The following is an 18,950-nucleotide window of genomic DNA, read 5'->3' as shown; positions in this document are numbered from 1 at the left end:
ATTAAATTAGAAGCAAATGCCACTATTATATAACTATTATTTTTTTAAAATCAGTCAAAATATTTTTTCAAAGTTATAGAAACAAATAAATACCTAAAATAAAAAATACAAAACTAATATGTTTAGTCAAAATAGTTGTTTGGTATTTATCTTCTAAGCAAGTTATTTTTAACAAGCACTGTTAGTATTTTAAGATGGGTAGGTATTCTGGTACTCAGTGGTCGAGAAAAATATTTTTAAAAATAAATGAAAAAATGTATAATTATAAATTATAATGAAATTAAATAGTTTCAAAAATATCAATCTATAAGGTATAATGGTTTATTTTATTTATAATCAAGGCCCTTCCTATATCCTTATATTAATATTATAATAGTAGTAGTAGTATTGAACTTTTATACCATCAATAACTGTAATTGAAATCTCTTTCCCATCACTCCAGCTTCTTAACAGTAAATTAAGTTGTTCAAATTTTCTATCAAAATGGACATTGGATGTATATGAAATAAGCTCAGCAATTTTAGTAGTACAAAGAGATGCCTTTCAAAATTTCTCATGACTACTTTTTGGTTTTTTTGATTTAATCTGTTCTATACGTGGTTCAACATTTATTTCCACATCATATTGTTCATTACATTCAGAATTGACTATGGCTGTTTTTAAAGCTCTTTGTGATCTGTAGTAGAATTCTCTTGACCATCGTTTATCACATAGCGTTGAATCATACAAAGGAAAACTTGATTTTTGTCGATATTCAAATATATGACAGCATGGCAATCTCATTGCCATGAAAAATTGACAATTACATGTTTTTTCGGTTGTATTTTGATTAAAGGATACTTTACTGAGAAATTGTTTATTAAGAAATTCAAATGCATAAAGTGTTAAAAGATTAAAATATTTAACTAATTCTGGATTTTGTAAACTAGTAGTTGGTTGTTTTTGAACCATTTTCAGTGCATTTTTATCCCTTTCTAATCTTAAATATCCAATAACAACAAATAATTTTTCGACAAATGTTTCCAAATTTGAAAAAAATAGGAATTACACTTTTTAATTTACTATTAAAATTTTCTAATCTATTGTTTGTTAAATTCATAAAGTTCCCATTACTGCTAGTTAAACCTGTTACCCATTCATTCCTTAAATCATGCAAATTATTATTAAAGTACTCTAAAACTGAATTAGGAGCAACTTCTTGTAGATGTTTATACAAACAGGAATAATAAAATAAGGTATAGGAGCGACTAGCGGCGTAGCGCAAGAATGTAAGGAGTGTAGAATCTCCGGACTCTGAGTGTATACACTATGCACTGTGCATTAGCAATAATTATGACATGTGTATCTTTTTAAACAATTTTTAAGTATGCTTAAAAATATGTTATTTATTTATTTAATTAGTGGTTGATATTATGATAAGCATAACTGAACTGATAAGACTAAATGGTTGTATACGTCTTGTATATAAATTCTTGTAGATATTATGTTGCCGTGTAAAACATAATATAAAATAAAAACACAAGGCTTAACAAAAAAATATATTTTAATATTCCACAAAATATTTAATAATATTAATATTAGGTATTTGAAATATACATGGATTTACATGTAACCGTGTAGGTAAAAACATAATATAAAGAAAAAACATTGGACATTGAAGCTTAACAAAAAAATACATAACTGTCTTCAACAAATTTTATATAACAATATGAAATATACATGGACTTACATGTAGTAAAACTTAAATAAAAGAAAAATATTAGGTTAGGTTACTTTTTTAAGAATTAAAACATTTTTTAAATTCTTGAAATGTAGACAAGTTGAACCATTTTGAATAAGACATTTTTAAATTTCATTGTCGTCATTATATTCATTAAAATTATTCTTCAATTTATCTAAAAGTCATTATTCATTATTGTACCTATCTAGGATTTCAAATTAGCTTTTTCATCACAACAAGTTTATTCTTAATTTCCTAAGTTTTCTAATGTGACATCATTGTTTTTATTAAATCATATTATTCTCCATAATGATATCATAATGAAAAGTAGAACAAATCAGAATATTTTAGATACTTATATTTAGATTTGCTATTTTGCTAATAATTATTTTCTACTAATTTGTTTAAACATTGGTCTCATTAATTAATAGTGTATACCAATACCTTTAGAAGACGATTGACCTCATTTAAACCTCTGGCGTGTACCAAAATTCCGCAAGTAAAATGGCAGTCATAATTATATAGTATTATATTGTATTGAGTATACACTTGTTGAAAATTAAAGTATGCGAGTGTTTTAAACAAATAGTTGGTACCTATATTGATATAACTTTTTAAAAACTTTTTAAAGGACTGTAGTTATATTTTACAAGGTTATTATTTGCACAAAACCAACTATTTTTAATCAATTTGAGCATATGAATACTTTTTTAAGTAATTTGTTTAAACTTTAGTCTCATTTAATAATGTAAAAAATAGTATAGCTAAATAGTAAATATTCATATAATTTATTATTCGATTGCACCTCTTGTACGAACAATGTTCACTAAGTTTAAATTGTGAAGTATGTTTTTATTAGGCATTTATTAAACTGCTGACTTTCTTAAATTCTATATTTCTTTAGATACCTACCTTTATTGGATATTAACGAATAATGAATTTCCTTTTAAATTTAGTTTACCATACATAACTTAATAGCTCAATCATTGTAGTAATGTAGCATATTAAAATTTACTAAATGACGACAATAATGTATCATTTTATTAGTGAATATTGATCCTTACATATCAAAATTGTACACAGTTCAAATGTATTCACATTTATTAATACTAAATTAAGTTTTAAAATTGATAGTCTTTCAGAAATAATGAATTTTCTTTAAAATGTATTTTACCATGCATATCTTGCATATTCCTTGCTTATTTGAATATACTAAAATGTAGTAAATGGTTTAACAATTATTTGTCTTTATATCCTTTCTTATATGAAAATTGTACACATTTCAAATCTATATTTATTTATTAAAATTAAATTAAAAGTCTTAAAATTGTCCTAAATCCAGACTGAAAACGCTTCTAAAAATGTTCAATCCCGGTCTAAAACCAGTAAAACCTAACCTTATTCACCATTCAGAATATATTACGATAATTTTTACTGGTGCAATTGACATATTTAAAATACTTGATAATTATGTTTGATGTCATGATTAGGACTATCCATGCTACAGATGTTAAACCCTCCATGGGCCTATCGTTTTTTGTTTTTGCTCAAGCCATTGGAGCAATAGGTACAATTATTTTTAAAAAAAAAGGAAAAATTGATAATACATTAATAATAATTAAATACATTTTTAATAAATTCAGTCAAAATGGTCTTGTTCTAGACTTCTAGAGTATACATATTTGCTCATATTTTTATGCGTATATGTTTGTGTTTAAAGCTTTTAAGTCTCTAAGTCTAGCCATAACCTTTAGTCTTTTATGAATGAATTATTAATTTTAATAAAATTAGTGTAACAACATCCAAGCCCTAGTTATTATAATTTAATATTAGATTGATCATATCTTTATGTTGTGAAAAGGTGATGTTCTTTCAAAATCTGTTTGATTTTATATGCATCATTCAACATTATGTTGAACGCCAGGTTTAATCATACAAGTTTTTGAAATCAATGTTGTCATTTTGCAGCGTTTAGAAATGATATACATATTTAATATTAAGTTGATTCAAACATAATATGAAAGTATAGGTATGTAAGTATGTTATTAGTCTTACCAAGGCTCGGAACTTTAAGCATTTGCATATTTGTTTAGAAAGTGCATATTGAAAATCTAATTCGATACAAATTTAATTCATAGTAAGTATATGGATATTACAAATACAAAAATGTTTGTTGCATAATTTTGAATATTTCGTGATTTTTTGTACAAATTCGCATATTTAAGCTATAAGAACATTAATTATATGCATATAATATCATAGAATTAATGTGAACAATTTTTTTTTTCGAAATTTATACTTTTATATTGTTTGATAAAATAAATTAATTCATCAATGGCTATTACTATTGCTCCCAAAAATAATAATATAATCTTAATATCTACTACTGAGAACTTGTAATAGTGATCGCTGACCGGCCCGTATTTATTTTTATTCAAATTTAAAGGCACAAAATATTATTTATTATGATATTATTATTGTGAAAATGTGAAATTTATCAAGTTTATAATACTAATGTAGTACACCAGTAATTAGTAGTATCTGTCAGGATTGCCAGATAATGTTTGAGCCGCATCGCCAATAGAGCGTGTTCAAGTCGCCCAAAATAGACATTCGATTTGATCAAATAGATAGTTCAAACTAGCCAATGTCAATATTTAATTTAATAATTAATACATTTGTACATAACTATTAAATTATTTTTGTTTTTTAACTAATAATTTTTAACTTTGCATAATATATTTTGTATACATTAATATATAAATGGCATTAAGCAAATCGCAAAGATATCTGTGTATTTTATTTATGAAAACATAACATAACTGGAAGTTGTTTATTAAAATAATCAATGTATAGAATTTATAACTTTATTAATTGTTCTCAGCCTTTGAACATTTTTTTAAAAAATAAAAAATATCACATGGTTAAAATGTATTAACAAATATAGAAATAACAAAACAATATAAAATTATCAGTACCATTAAGTCTTAAAAATGAAATTAATACTCTTATTATCTTTTATTCATAAATTTAAATATACATAAAAATATAATCAGATTTTATATAGTTACTTACTACATAATAATACTAATTTAACAAAATAAAATATCATTATACAATCATACTGTGTATAAATTGTATTGAGCATTATGCACCACGTATTACAATAAATGCAATAAGTCATTAATTAATAAAAAACATCATATAAATTAATTTCCTGGGCATCTTCACTTATAAAAATGTCCATAACATCATCTAATGCTATCGCCGAATCCACACTTTCTGATGTATTTATTTTTGGTGAATCGTACATATCAGATGTAAACTTATGAAACATTGTTTCTGTTGGTTTGAAGTTTTTACAGCATATTTTACTGGCCTTATAAATCGTATTGAAATAAAAAAATAATAATATATAAATAATTTCAATAAAATGTATTATCTTTACCAAGTAACTATAATTTACTTACATTAAGATTAAGCCTGATTCTGAGAATTGCTTGCAGCATATCGACTTGCATTCGATTTCTTGATTTGCATTTAACACAATTCATAACACTAAATACTCGTTCTACAATAGCATTTGATAATGGTAAGGAAAGTATTTGCAATACAAATAGAGCCAAGTCCTCAAATTTTTTTTCATCTCCATTATCTCGAATATTCAAAATATCTATCCAAAACTCTTGAGTACTTTTTTCATCAATAGGGGTTGATGAATTACAAATATCGGCGTATCTTAAACATGTTAGATTTCTCCATTGTGTTTCTAAGACTTCCATATCTGTATTGCATCCTACAAAATATCAAAAATTATAAATTATTAAATATAAATANTGCTTTTGCTGCATTTCTTTGTGTCATTACCTTATTTTTAATATCACTGAGACATTTATTTAGTGTCTCCTCTGTGTAATCATGATAATGTCGTGAGCCAACTGCTCTTTTGTGTACCTTGGGCATCCTAAAAAACAAATATCTATTATTGTTCTGTATATTACATTATAATTGTGTTACTTTGCACCAATCGTATTGTGGTGCAAAGTTGAGCAGAAATTAGACAATTTTGATTTTTTTTCACAAAAATTTTTATAGCTATGAAAAAAAGTTGAATTGAACTTAATATCATACATATTCTTAATGCTTATAATATTTCTGATAGAATAAAAAAAAATTTACCTGTGAAATTAAAATTTGAGTTGACGAACAGGCACAATTTTCCCGAGCGTTGTTTTTGTGTATTTGTGATAAGCTGTTATCAAGAGTAGGCGTTTTGGAGGGAAATCGACATATTGAAGTTAGAACTATTTCCAAAGATATTTAACAGTATCAGGAACAAAATGATAACATTTATATTTTTCTATCATTAGTTGTTAACGAGATATTTTGTAAAATTACTTTTTTTTTTTTTGGTGCAATGTTACCAAGTATGGTGCAAAGTATCCCCAAAATACGGTACTAATGTAGTACACCAGTAATTAGTAGTATCTGTCAGGATTGCCAGATAATGTTTGAGCCGCATCGCCAATAGAGCGTGTTCAAGTCGCCCAAAATAGACATTCGATTTGATCAAATAGATAGTTCAAACTAGCCAATGTCAATATTTAATTTAATAATTAATACATTTGTACATAACTATTAAATTATTTTTGTTTTTTAACTAATAATTTTTAACTTTGCATAATATATTTTGTATACATTAATATATAAATGGCATTAAGCAAATCGCAAAGATATCTGTGTATTTTATTTATGAAAACATAACATAACTGGAAGTTGTTTATTAAAATAATCAATGTATAGAATTTATAACTTTATTAATTGTTCTCAGCCTTTGAACATTTTTTTAAAAAATAAAAAATATCACATGGTTAAAATGTATTAACAAATATAGAAATAACAAAACAATATAAAATTATCAGTACCATTAAGTCTTAAAAATGAAATTAAAACTCTTATTATCTTTTATTCATAAATTTAAATATACATAAAAATATAATCAGATTTTATATAGTTACTTACTACATAATAATACTAATTTAACAAAATAAAATATCATTATACAATCATACTGTGTATAAATTGTATTGAGCATTATGCACCACGTATTACAATAAATGCAATAAGTCATTAATTAATAAAAAACATCATATAAATTAATTTCCTGGGCATCTTCACTTATAAAAATGTCCATAACATCATCTAATGCTATCGCCGAATCCACACTTTCTGATGTATTTATTTTTGGTGAATCGTACATATCAGATGTAAACTTATGAAACATTGTTTCTGTTGGTTTGAAGTTTTTACAGCATATTTTACTGGCCTTATAAATCGTATTGAAATAAAAAAATAATAATATATAAATAATTTCAATAAAATGTATTATCTTTACCAAGTAACTATAATTTACTTACATTAAGATTAAGCCTGATTCTGAGAATTGCTTGCAGCATATCGACTTGCATTCGATTTCTTGATTTGCATTTAACACAATTCATAACACTAAATACTCGTTCTACAATAGCATTTGATAATGGTAAGGAAAGTATTTGCAATACAAATAGAGCCAAGTCCTCAAATTTTTTTTCATCTCCATTATCTCGAATATTCAAAATATCTATCCAAAACTCTTGAGTACTTTTTTCATCAATAGGGGTTGATGAATTACAAATATCGGCGTATCTTAAACATGTTAGATTTCTCCATTGTGTTTCTAAGACTTCCATATCTGTATTGCATCCTACAAAATATCAAAAATTATAAATTATTAAATATAAATACTTGTATTAACTTTTATATACTTAAAATCTCAAGCGGAAGATCACTAAATCTAGGTGAAATAGATGAAAGAACCATTTTGGGATCAAAATACCGTAGTTTTTCAATGGTTTTTATGTTATGTGGTAGTCGTTTCAGCAGTTCTTCGCAAAGGCATATCAAAAATTTTAAGCAACGATTTTGAACTGCTTTTAAAGCCTCTGGTTATACAATTTTTTTGTTAGCAAGCTCTATAAATGCAAAGACAAAATCTACAGCGTCTATAGGTAAGATCGCAAGTGGGTTTATTAATGCTTTTGATATTATATCAATTTCTCCAATTAGCAAAGTACCTGAACACATGTCATCACGAAGAAAATTCGGCCTTATGATTCGTTTAACTATAGACATCAAAAGTAATTTTAAATCTCCGTACACTTTAGTGATATCCTAATTGGTGCTTTGAAATAGCATATTAACACCAGTGACTTACTTTAAAATTGGTTTCAAAAAATTAAAATACAACAAATTTGTATCATCTTTGTACATTTCGTTTAATGTCCGTGCACTATAACACTTTTCTTTTTGTGATGCCAATTGAAAACATGTTTTTAGTTCAAGCCATTGGTCGAGAATAACTTTAATACAATTGTAAAAAGCCAGCAAACGAGTAGCACATAGTTTAACTAAACGCCTTTGTTTACTTTCTGCACCATTAATTGTCTCATATAGTCTACTGTTCTCCATTTGACGAAGAGGGCTATGAGAAAACCAAGAAACAGATTCTCTTAGCATAAATTCAATATGACTAGGTAGAACTTCAGATGCCTTTGAAGAACATGTGTTGAGGAAATGGCAAACACATTTAATTAATTGAACTTTTGGAGATATTTCTCGTAATAATGTGAAAAGTGAGTGATTCACACCACATAGATTACTAGCGCCATCAACACCTAACCCGATTATATTTTTGGGATTCAGCTTTAGTTGCTTCAAAAATTCAATAGTACCATCATATAGTGCTACAGCAGTTGCACGTTCAACTACAACTAAGCCCAAAAACTCATAACGAATTTGATTTGTAGATTTACTGAAATACCTTATACAATATGCCATATACTTCATAACAGATACATCAGTTGACTCATCTACTATCAAAGAATATCCAATTTCCACAGGTGAAAAACGTTATGAAAAACACATGCAAATTATACTAATTAGTAATTACCATGTTGTATAAAATATTACCTTAGGACAATCAGCAATCTTGTAGTTAAAACATTCACTGATATGATTTGCTAAATCATTTTTTCTAGCATATTTTCTCGAGCAATGAAAACATTCCTAAATGATTCATCAAAATATACCCCAATTATTTTAAAAGTAATCAATAATATAATTTTATTGAGAAATATTTATTAACTCACAAAAACATCTGATTCAAATAAGTGACCACATTTAATATGACGGATTAGGGTGTCTTTCCGCAGGAATTTTTTATTACAGTAATTACATTCCTATTATATATTATAAATCAATAATCATAAAAAATTACATTTATTTAACAGTATATTGACTTACAAAATATTGTTGGACACGGAGAAATTGTTTTCCTTCTTTAACACGTTTTGGATGTACACTTTTTTGATGGCGTTTTAGTCCATCAAGACTAGCAAAGTTTTTCTGACATAATTCGCATATCTATTTCATAAAATAATATCCTTGTTAAGTGGTATAGAATTATACCTGTATATGTTAAATTTTAAAACATGTTAGATTTCTCCATTGTGTTTCTAAGACTTCCATATCTGTATTGCATCCTACAAAATATCAAAAATTATAAATTATTAAATATAAATACTTGTATTAACTTTTATATACTTAAAATCTCAAGCGGAAGATCACTAAATCTAGGTGAAATAGATGAAAGAACCATTTTGGGATCAAAATACCGTAGTTTTTCAATGGTTTTTATGTTATGTGGTAGTCGTTTCAGCAGTTCTTCGCAAAGGCATATCAAAAATTTTAAGCAACGATTTTGAACTGCTTTTAAAGCCTCTGGTTATACAATTTTTTTGTTAGCAAGCTCTATAAATGCAAAGACAAAATCTACAGCGTCTATAGGTAAGATCGCAAGTGGGTTTATTAATGCTTTTGATATTATATCAATTTCTCCAATTAGCAAAGTACCTGAACACATGTCATCACGAAGAAAATTCGGCCTTATGATTCGTTTAACTATAGACATCAAAAGTAATTTTAAATCTCCGTACACTTTAGTGATATCCTAATTGGTGCTTTGAAATAGCATATTAACACCAGTGACTTACTTTAAAATTGGTTTCAAAAAATTAAAATACAACAAATTTGTATCATCTTTGTACATTTCGTTTAATGTCCGTGCACTATAACACTTTTCTTTTTGTGATGCCAATTGAAAACATGTTTTTAGTTCAAGCCATTGGTCGAGAATAACTTTAATACAATTGTAAAAAGCCAGCAAACGAGTAGCACATAGTTTAACTAAACGCCTTTGTTTACTTTCTGCACCATTAATTGTCTCATATAGTCTACTGTTCTCCATTTGACGAAGAGGGCTATGAGAAAACCAAGAAACAGATTCTCTTAGCATAAATTCAATATGACTAGGTAGAACTTCAGATGCCTTTGAAGAACATGTGTTGAGGAAATGGCAAACACATTTAATTAATACTAATGTAGTACACCAGTAATTAGTAGTATCTGTCAGGATTGCCAGATAATGTTTGAGCCGCATCGCCAATAGAGCGTGTTCAAGTCGCCCAAAATAGACATTCGATTTGATCAAATAGATAGTTCAAACTAGCCAATGTCAATATTTAATTTAATAATTAATACATTTGTACATAACTATTAAATTATTTTTGTTTTTTAACTAATAATTTTTAACTTTGCATAATATATTTTGTATACATTAATATATAAATGGCATTAAGCAAATCGCAAAGATATCTGTGTATTTTATTTATGAAAACATAACATAACTGGAAGTTGTTTATTAAAATAATCAATGTATAGAATTTATAACTTTATTAATTGTTCTCAGCCTTTGAACATTTTTTTAAAAAATAAAAAATATCACATGGTTAAAATGTATTAACAAATATAGAAATAACAAAACAATATAAAATTATCAGTACCATTAAGTCTTAAAAATGAAATTAAAACTCTTATTATCTTTTATTCATAAATTTAAATATACATAAAAATATAATCAGATTTTATATAGTTACTTACTACATAATAATACTAATTTAACAAAATAAAATATCATTATACAATCATACTGTGTATAAATTGTATTGAGCATTATGCACCACGTATTACAATAAATGCAATAAGTCATTAATTAATAAAAAACATCATATAAATTAATTTCCTGGGCATCTTCACTTATAAAAATGTCCATAACATCATCTAATGCTATCGCCGAATCCACACTTTCTGATGTATTTATTTTTGGTGAATCGTACATATCAGATGTAAACTTATGAAACATTGTTTCTGTTGGTTTGAAGTTTTTACAGCATATTTTACTGGCCTTATAAATCGTATTGAAATAAAAAAATAATAATATATAAATAATTTCAATAAAATGTATTATCTTTACCAAGTAACTATAATTTACTTACATTAAGATTAAGCCTGATTCTGAGAATTGCTTGCAGCATATCGACTTGCATTCGATTTCTTGATTTGCATTTAACACAATTCATAACACTAAATACTCGTTCTACAATAGCATTTGATAATGGTAAGGAAAGTATTTGCAATACAAATAGAGCCAAGTCCTCAAATTTTTTTTCATCTCCATTATCTCGAATATTCAAAATATCTATCCAAAACTCTTGAGTACTTTTTTCATCAATAGGGGTTGATGAATTACAAATATCGGCGTATCTTAAACATGTTAGATTTCTCCATTGTGTTTCTAAGACTTCCATATCTGTATTGCATCCTACAAAATATCAAAAATTATAAATTATTAAATATAAATACTTGTATTAACTTTTATATACTTAAAATCTCAAGCGGAAGATCACTAAATCTAGGTGAAATAGATGAAAGAACCATTTTGGGATCAAAATACCGTAGTTTTTCAATGGTTTTTATGTTATGTGGTAGTCGTTTCAGCAGTTCTTCGCAAAGGCATATCAAAAATTTTAAGCAACGATTTTGAACTGCTTTTAAAGCCTCTGGTTATACAATTTTTTTGTTAGCAAGCTCTATAAATGCAAAGACAAAATCTACAGCGTCTATAGGTAAGATCGCAAGTGGGTTTATTAATGCTTTTGATATTATATCAATTTCTCCAATTAGCAAAGTACCTGAACACATGTCATCACGAAGAAAATTCGGCCTTATGATTCGTTTAACTATAGACATCAAAAGTAATTTTAAATCTCCGTACACTTTAGTGATATCCTAATTGGTGCTTTGAAATAGCATATTAACACCAGTGACTTACTTTAAAATTGGTTTCAAAAAATTAAAATACAACAAATTTGTATCATCTTTGTACATTTCGTTTAATGTCCGTGCACTATAACACTTTTCTTTTTGTGATGCCAATTGAAAACATGTTTTTAGTTCAAGCCATTGGTCGAGAATAACTTTAATACAATTGTAAAAAGCCAGCAAACGAGTAGCACATAGTTTAACTAAACGCCTTTGTTTACTTTCTGCACCATTAATTGTCTCATATAGTCTACTGTTCTCCATTTGACGAAGAGGGCTATGAGAAAACCAAGAAACAGATTCTCTTAGCATAAATTCAATATGACTAGGTAGAACTTCAGATGCCTTTGAAGAACATGTGTTGAGGAAATGGCAAACACATTTAATTAATTGAACTTTTGGAGATATTTCTCGTAATAATGTGAAAAGTGAGTGATTCACACCACATAGATTACTAGCGCCATCAACACCTAACCCGATTATATTTTTGGGATTCAGCTTTAGTTGCTTCAAAAATTCAATAGTACCATCATATAGTGCTACAGCAGTTGCACGTTCAACTACAACTAAGCCCAAAAACTCATAACGAATTTGATTTGTAGATTTACTGAAATACCTTATACAATATGCCATATACTTCATAACAGATACATCAGTTGACTCATCTACTATCAAAGAATATCCAATTTCCACAGGTGAAAAACGTTATGAAAAACACATGCAAATTATACTAATTAGTAATTACCATGTTGTATAAAATATTACCTTAGGACAATCAGCAATCTTGTAGTTAAAACATTCACTGATATGATTTGCTAAATCATTTTTTCTAGCATATTTTCTCGAGCAATGAAAACATTCCTAAATGATTCATCAAAATATACCCCAATTATTTTAAAAGTAATCAATAATATAATTTTATTGAGAAATATTTATTAACTCACAAAAACATCTGATTCAAATAAGTGACCACATTTAATATGACGGATTAGGGTGTCTTTCCGCAGGAATTTTTTATTACAGTAATTACATTCCTATTATATATTATAAATCAATAATCATAAAAAATTACATTTATTTAACAGTATATTGACTTACAAAATATTGTTGGACACGGAGAAATTGTTTTCCTTCTTTAACACGTTTTGGATGTACACTTTTTTGATGGCGTTTTAGTCCATCAAGACTAGCAAAGTTTTTCTGACATAATTCGCATATCTATTTCATAAAATAATATCCTTGTTAAGTGGTATAGAATTATACCTGTATATGTTAAATTTTAACTCTATTTATATTTACATTTTTATATTTACTGGGGTTCTTCTGAACGTTAAACGTTGTGGACGTGTGGTGAATCTTTATATGCCGTTCTAAAGTACCTCTACGATTGAATTTTTTATAACATTTACAGCATGCCTACAAATTGTAACTATAAATTAAAAGTTATTAATTTAATTGATAAAATTACTTTGTACTTACAAAATTATTTTCAACAATGTTATTTTGAAGATTGCAAGTCAAAGAAGTTGTTTGATGACGTTTCAAGTTATATGCTTTGGAAAAATCTTTTCCATATTCTCCACAAATCTATGAAGCATGATTGACAGAGCAAGATACATATCTTGACAGCCAGCGACCTACATCGGGGAGCAGCCTGTGCGTTCGCCTGCCGTTTGGAGAGCGGTCCCATTTGGATTGCCACGCTCTGATGCTGATGGCTCTTTCCTGCACCTTGATGCCGCTTTTGGGCGTCGTGTCGTCCTGGTCGTCGAGACGCTGACGCATCCTGGCCCTCTCGTTGGCCACAAGGTCAGCTGGAACCATAGACGCGAGCAGTGAGGACGCGTCGGCCGATACGGTGCGGTAGGCTCACGTTGTGCTGATAGCGACGGTGCGCTGTGCCCTTGCCATCTCATTCCGGTTTTTTGCTGTTTTGGTGCCTTGGGTGGCCCAGATTCCAGCCGCGTAGAGCATCTTGCTGTTGGCCACTGTTCCCAGGAGAACTCTCTTGCTCTGCGAGGGTCCGCCGACGTTGGGCTTCAGTCTCCCTATGGCGAGCGCTGACTCGGATGCCTTGGCCGATGCCTGGTGAACGTGCGTTGTGAATAACAAGCGCGTGTCGAACTCGACCCCGAGGTATCGCAGGGTCCGTTTGACGGGGACCGCTTGACCTTCGACGATGAGCTCGGGGTCGTTGAACAGGCGCTTCCTGGTGAGTACTATTGCTTCGGTTTTGGCTGGAGCTAGTTGGAGGCCGTTCGTGTTTATCCAGTTTGCGACCACCCCGAGAACCGGGTTCATCAGCGTAGTGGCAGACTCGCCGCTTCGCAAGATGCCCAGAACGCAGACGTCATCCGCGAACGCCACTAGCTGAACGCCGTGGGGCATTTCCATGTCGAGGAGATTGTCATAAAATACGTTCCAGAGGGCTGGTCCGAGGACCGAGCCCTGGGGAACGCCGCACGTGGTGCTTCGCCGGAGAAGCGTCCAACCAACCAGTGTGTGCCGATCCTGGAGGTAGGACCTGATGAGCCGTATGAGGTAGGGAGGAACGTTTTTCCTGCGGAGTGCGGCGTCTATCCTTCTCCATGGAGCGGTGTTAAAGGCGTTCTTTACGTCCAAAGAGACTGCCACGCACAGGTCTCGGTGCTGAACGGCCCCGAGGGCGGCGCCGTGGGCCGTCTCCAGTAATCGCTCGATCGCGTCCTCTGTCGACCGGCCGCGTCGAAAGCCGTTCTGATTTGGCGATCGGAGACCAGTGCTGTCCAGGTGCTCGTCGATCCTCGAGGGGATGAGCCGCTCCAGAAGCTTGCCTGACGAGTCTAGCATACACAGTGGCCTATAGCTGGACGGTTCACATACCGGTTTTCCGGGGCCTTTGTGCTGGAGCACAAGTCTGGACTCCTTCCATCGAGCTGGGAAGGTGCTGTGGAGCAAGCATCTGTTGAATGCGTTGAGGAGCACTTGTGGCCTGAAGAGGACGACTTTCGCCAGGACCTCGTTCGGGATGCCATCCGGTCCGGTAGCCTTGCCAGGTGGGAGTCTCGTGCTGCCACGCGTAGGTCGGCCGCTGTAAATTCCGTTGTTGGCGGGTGTTCGTCGGCGTCTCTCGGGGTAAGAGGCACGCGGGACCAGTCGGTCGCCGGTGGGTTGGGAAACAAGTGATCTGCGATCTCCGCCTCCTTGCCTCTGGCTTCCATTCCCGGGCGGTGCCGGCCTATGTGCTTAGTGACGACCCTGTACGGGAGTCCCCATGGGTCTGAATCCACCGCTGCACACAGGTCGGACCAGCTTTTGGCCTGGGAGACTGATGGTTAGTCGCTATTCTTTTCTCTTTTCCTTGTAGGCGACTCGTAAGAGTTCCAACTGGTCAGGTGGGTCGTGCCCTGTGTGGCCAGGCTCTGAGCCGTGGTGCCTTGCTGTGGTCGCAACAACGCACAAGTCCGCGCCCTCAGTGCATGTGGCCTTCGATTTAGGAGCGGAGGGATCGGTGGCGGGCGTTGGTCCTTGGAGAGGAGATTCAGGGCGTTGATCACCTGTTCTAGTGCTCTGGCGACTTTTGACAAGCACGAGCCGATGAGATCTTCGTTATAGTATTCGTCGGCGAGGCTTTGTGCGAGCTCGCAGGCGTATTCGGTGGCTCTGGTCGCTGCGCTGAGCGCACCGGCAGTGTCTGTGGTGGTCGGTGATTTCGTTGATGCTGGTGTTTTAGAAATGGTTGGGATTTTGAGCGTCTTCCTTTTGATCGGGGTGTCCATGGTCGGAGAGCTCGTTTGTTTCCTCTTGTGTTGAGGGTTTTGGTCGTGGTTGTTTTCCATGTCCCAGTTGTCGGGCACTGAGGACGGCATGCTACCTAACCTAAAACGGGGTCGCGAAGGCCAGGAGGAAAAAAAAATTCTGTTGGTGGGACCTTTTCCGGAAGGTGCCTTAGGTTCCTTATTCCCGAATCTGGTGATCGTGGCTTGAAATCCGCCGGAGTTATCGGAATTTCCGTGTGGAGGAACAGGGCGATGCCTCCAACCCGTTCGTGGTTACCGCAGCTCGATCGGAGCTCTGGTTGTCGCGTACCGTCAATTTCAATTCGATTTTTATCTGCCACGGGGATCGCGGTTTTTCGCGACCGACGCGATCGCGGTGGCGGCTGTTGCGCCTGCCAGGGGGATCGCCGTTTGGGTGGCAGTGTTATTATATGGAATTGTCATCCTATTGTAAGAATGCAAAACACCGGTTGTTTTTGTTTAATATATAGTGTTTTTTTTTTATTCTTGCATTTTGAAAAGAATTATCATATTTATTTAATTGTGTTACAATATATTCTTTTCATTTATATATATGCTCTGTTGAGCTACAGATATTTTATTTCAGTTCAAAATAATTAATTTATTCAGTTTTGTTGTACAGTATTTTCTTTTAACATACATATGCTCTGTTGAGCTACAGATATGGTTTTTATTTAAATGTGGGATGATAAATTATAATATTTAAAGACTCACGTGGACCGTGAAAGTAAGAGACAGACTATGTGTATGTTGTGTCCAATGGCAGCCTACTCTGCTGGTGGTGCTGGATGACAACGATACAAAAATGTTCCCGGGCGGTGGCTTGACTCGTCCTCAGGGTATAGGTACTGCACTCTCCTCGTCGACTGGTTCCAACGTGGTTGATGATATTGATATGTATCAATGTGGTATCATGTGTTGGTTGGCGTGCGTACCGTCAATACGTCTGCGATACGTGAACGGCGACAACAACAACGGTGATACGGCAACGGACTGATATGAGATTACAGCGGCGCGCTCGTAGTGGCGGCGGCAATAATAATATGACACGCGGCGTGATAACGGCGCTCAGCGTAGCGAAGATCGTAACACGCGGTGCGAGTCTACCGGTCGCGGCGGCGCGCTTGTCGTGACGGCGGCGGCAACGGGGACAAACAACGACTACTGCAACTGGGTACCGGGGGCTTGAACAGTACGTTCTTAGGCGTACCACCACCGATACCTAGCGAGAGTGTTGGGGGGATCTTCCTCTCCGTCTACTGTTAAGTGTGAGTGGCTTGAACAGTACGTTTTTAGGCGTACCACCACTCACACTGCGAGTATAGGGAGAGGGCTATACGGGAGATGGCGGTTTGAAGTTACACACTACTAAGAAGGCGGTAAGTTGAAATGGCGTGTCGATACAATGCGATGCGATCTGATGAGTTGAACTGGTGATTCCATTGACCGTGCTGGCGCATATTTATGCCATGTTTGCACTGCGGGTGGTGTGTTGTATGTATGAAAGTAGGTAGTTACTTTCATTAAGTTTCTGTATGTTGTAGATTCTCTACCCTGTGGGCGGCTACATGTAATTAGGGTGTAATCTTCTGGGGAAGATGATGGTTATGACAGTTTTACGGGCTGTCGTGGTCCTTTTCCATAAAGTCGCTGGAAGTGTTGACGGTCAGAAAACCTGCGTAACGGCGCGCACTCTATGGGGCATCATTGTGTCATTGGTTTTCTGGATGTAATACGTGTTTTCTTCTTAATTCAACTTCTTTGGTACTTCTTTATATGTTTGGCGTGTTAAGAGTGTGGTATAGCTTTAACTTACATCGTTCAATGTGCTTAAATAAGTCGTTACAGTGACAAGTTGGTAGCATGAGTAGGTATTCCTGTAGTTACGGCGGCGCGTGTTTAATAGTTTTGGTTCGCGCATTGGCGCGTGTATAGATGGCGACACATATTTCATTATAATTAATTACAATGGTAATTCTGCATCGTTACACTATTTAGACCTAAAGAGATTAAAGCTAAATGATTTTGAAAAAAAACAATTAGAATAGAAATAAAAAAAATAAAATTAATAGAAAAAACAATAAAAATCATAAACAAATAAATAGAATAAAAAACAAAAAAATAATACCTATTTTTTTTACAGTTCATTACCCGAACATGGTACATAATAATTAATAATTCAAATTTATCTTTAATTCTATTTAGTTTTCTTTATTTGCTTTGTTTTTTGGCACCTTTAATAAAAAAAAAAATAGTTGCACTAAATTAATGTATCGGAATTAAAATTCAATGTAGACCTACGTCAAAAATTCTCTTTTGTGGTTTCATTTTACCCCTTTCCAACTTATTTTTTTGATTCAAAGGCACAGTTTCAATTTTTGAAGCAGCAATAGAAACATGGATGGGTGCAACCAGTTTTTTATTGAACTGTTGTAGTTGTTCTCTTGATGTTATCTGCTGTAACGATTGCTCAATTTCTCGTAATATATTCTGCCTTAATTTGTGTAATAAAACATCTGAAAAAATTTTGAAAATATAAATTAAATAAACGTTTTTCAATTAATTCTTATTACCATCATCATCATGGTGTGATTGATTTTCCTCGTCTATACGTGTTGTCTCCATCGGTTCATCATCTTTACATGTCATCTTTGTCTGTATACTACGTCTGTGTGTGCTTTTTGTTTTTGTCGTTGATACGGTGCTTCCGGTTGGACGACCCGCGTCGTGAATAAAAAGACAGTGTCGTATTCAGTAATCAATTGTTTCTATTGCTATATGTAAAATAATTATGGTTACAATTTATAGGGTCGAGTAAAGTGTCGATTTGTGTCGACCAGACTTAATTAAGTGGGTCGACACAATCGGAGGCACTTGGGTATGTGGTCGGGCTAATGCCGGACCCTATCTTTACAATATAGGAATATCAATATGTGGTTAACATACATATATAGGCTAGGGAGTCGGCCGTCGTCGGTGCAGACTTAAATCAAGCGGCACTCCGACGATGAACCTGGCTCGGGTCGGACAACTTAATTAAGGGCCGATGTAATCAGATGATGGCCCTGAAAAGGGCCCTTTTAATAATCGCGTTAGCGGAACAACGATTGGTCAGCGGTCGGCGATGGTTTCGTTAATCTCCGATTGCTAAACGGTGTGGACTGTGGACTGCCGGGGCCGTGTCGTCGTCGGAT

General features: G+C 32.9%; 4 protein-coding genes across 4 annotated transcripts; all 4 read right to left on the bottom strand.

The window, feature by feature from the left end:
• Positions 1-416: 416 nt before the first annotated feature.
• Positions 417-1,425, bottom strand: LOC111026291. Its single transcript, XM_022304345.1, has one exon. It carries the CDS (start codon positions 949-951, stop codon positions 544-546), a length of 408 nt encoding a protein of 135 aa, XP_022160037.1. The 5' UTR covers positions 952-1,425; the 3' UTR covers positions 417-543.
• A 3,414-nt stretch (positions 1,426-4,839) lies between these two features.
• LOC111026289 lies at positions 4,840-5,549 on the bottom strand. Its single transcript, XM_022304342.1, has 2 exons — positions 5,191-5,549; positions 4,840-5,099 (listed from the first exon to the last, which is right to left on the bottom strand). Exons 1-2 carry the CDS (start codon positions 5,500-5,502, stop codon positions 4,908-4,910), a joined length of 504 nt encoding a protein of 167 aa, XP_022160034.1. The 5' UTR covers positions 5,503-5,549; the 3' UTR covers positions 4,840-4,907.
• A 1,699-nt stretch (positions 5,550-7,248) lies between these two features.
• Positions 7,249-9,416, bottom strand: LOC111026287 (zinc finger protein SNAI2-like). The gene is made up of 6 exons (XM_022304339.1): positions 9,362-9,416; positions 9,281-9,300; positions 9,062-9,181; positions 8,908-8,997; positions 8,729-8,824; positions 7,249-7,463 (listed from the first exon to the last, which is right to left on the bottom strand). The coding sequence occupies exons 1-6, from the start codon at positions 9,414-9,416 to the stop codon at positions 7,437-7,439; spliced, it is 408 nt and encodes a 135-aa protein (XP_022160031.1). The 3' UTR covers positions 7,249-7,436.
• Positions 9,417-11,262: 1,846 nt separating this feature from the next.
• LOC111026286 (gastrula zinc finger protein XlCGF57.1-like) lies at positions 11,263-13,801 on the bottom strand. Its single transcript, XM_022304338.1, has 7 exons — positions 13,619-13,801; positions 13,457-13,564; positions 13,277-13,393; positions 13,076-13,195; positions 12,922-13,011; positions 12,743-12,838; positions 11,263-11,477 (listed from the first exon to the last, which is right to left on the bottom strand). Exons 1-7 carry the CDS (start codon positions 13,799-13,801, stop codon positions 11,451-11,453), a joined length of 741 nt encoding a protein of 246 aa, XP_022160030.1. The 3' UTR covers positions 11,263-11,450.
• Positions 13,802-18,950: the final 5,149 nt, after the last annotated feature.

The sequence above is a fragment of the Myzus persicae genome, unplaced genomic scaffold (assembly GCF_001856785.1).
Source record: "Myzus persicae strain clone G006 unplaced genomic scaffold, MPER_G0061.0, whole genome shotgun sequence".
Classification (NCBI taxonomy): Eukaryota; Metazoa; Arthropoda; class Insecta; order Hemiptera; family Aphididae; genus Myzus; species Myzus persicae.
This window is presented reverse-complemented; position numbering and strand designations above follow the sequence as displayed.

What these genes read in the sequence shown, in the direction of transcription:
- LOC111026291 (XM_022304345.1), bottom strand. Translation starts at nt 951, where the DNA reads ATGGTTCAAAAACAACCAACTACTAGTTTACAAAATCCAGAATTAGTT.
- LOC111026289 (XM_022304342.1), bottom strand. Translation starts at nt 5,502, where the DNA reads ATGGAAGTCTTAGAAACACAATGGAGAAATCTAACATGTTTAAGATAC. An exon ending in GAATCAGGCTTAATCTTAAT is followed by an intron (nt 5,100 to 5,190) that starts GTAAGTAAATTA and finishes ACGATTTATAAG; the next exon opens with GCCAGTAAAATATGCTGTAA.
- LOC111026287 (XM_022304339.1), bottom strand. Translation starts at nt 9,416, where the DNA reads ATGGTTCTTTCATCTATTTCACCTAGATTTAGTGATCTTCCGCTTGAG. An exon ending in TCCGTGTCCAACAATATTTT is followed by an intron (nt 8,998 to 9,061) that starts GTAAGTCAATAT and finishes AATATATAATAG; the next exon opens with GAATGTAATTACTGTAATAA. An exon ending in AGATTGCTGATTGTCCTAAG is followed by an intron (nt 7,464 to 8,728) that starts GTAATATTTTAT and finishes GATATTTTGTAG; the next exon opens with GATGCAATACAGATATGGAA.
- LOC111026286 (XM_022304338.1), bottom strand. Translation starts at nt 13,801, where the DNA reads ATGGTTCCAGCTGACCTTGTGGCCAACGAGAGGGCCAGGATGCGTCAG. An exon ending in CGCACAGGCTGCTCCCCGAT is followed by an intron (nt 13,565 to 13,618) that starts GTAGGTCGCTGG and finishes CATGCTTCATAG; the next exon opens with ATTTGTGGAGAATATGGAAA. An exon ending in ACCCCAGTAAATATAAAAAT is followed by an intron (nt 13,196 to 13,276) that starts GTAAATATAAAT and finishes TTTATGAAATAG; the next exon opens with ATATGCGAATTATGTCAGAA.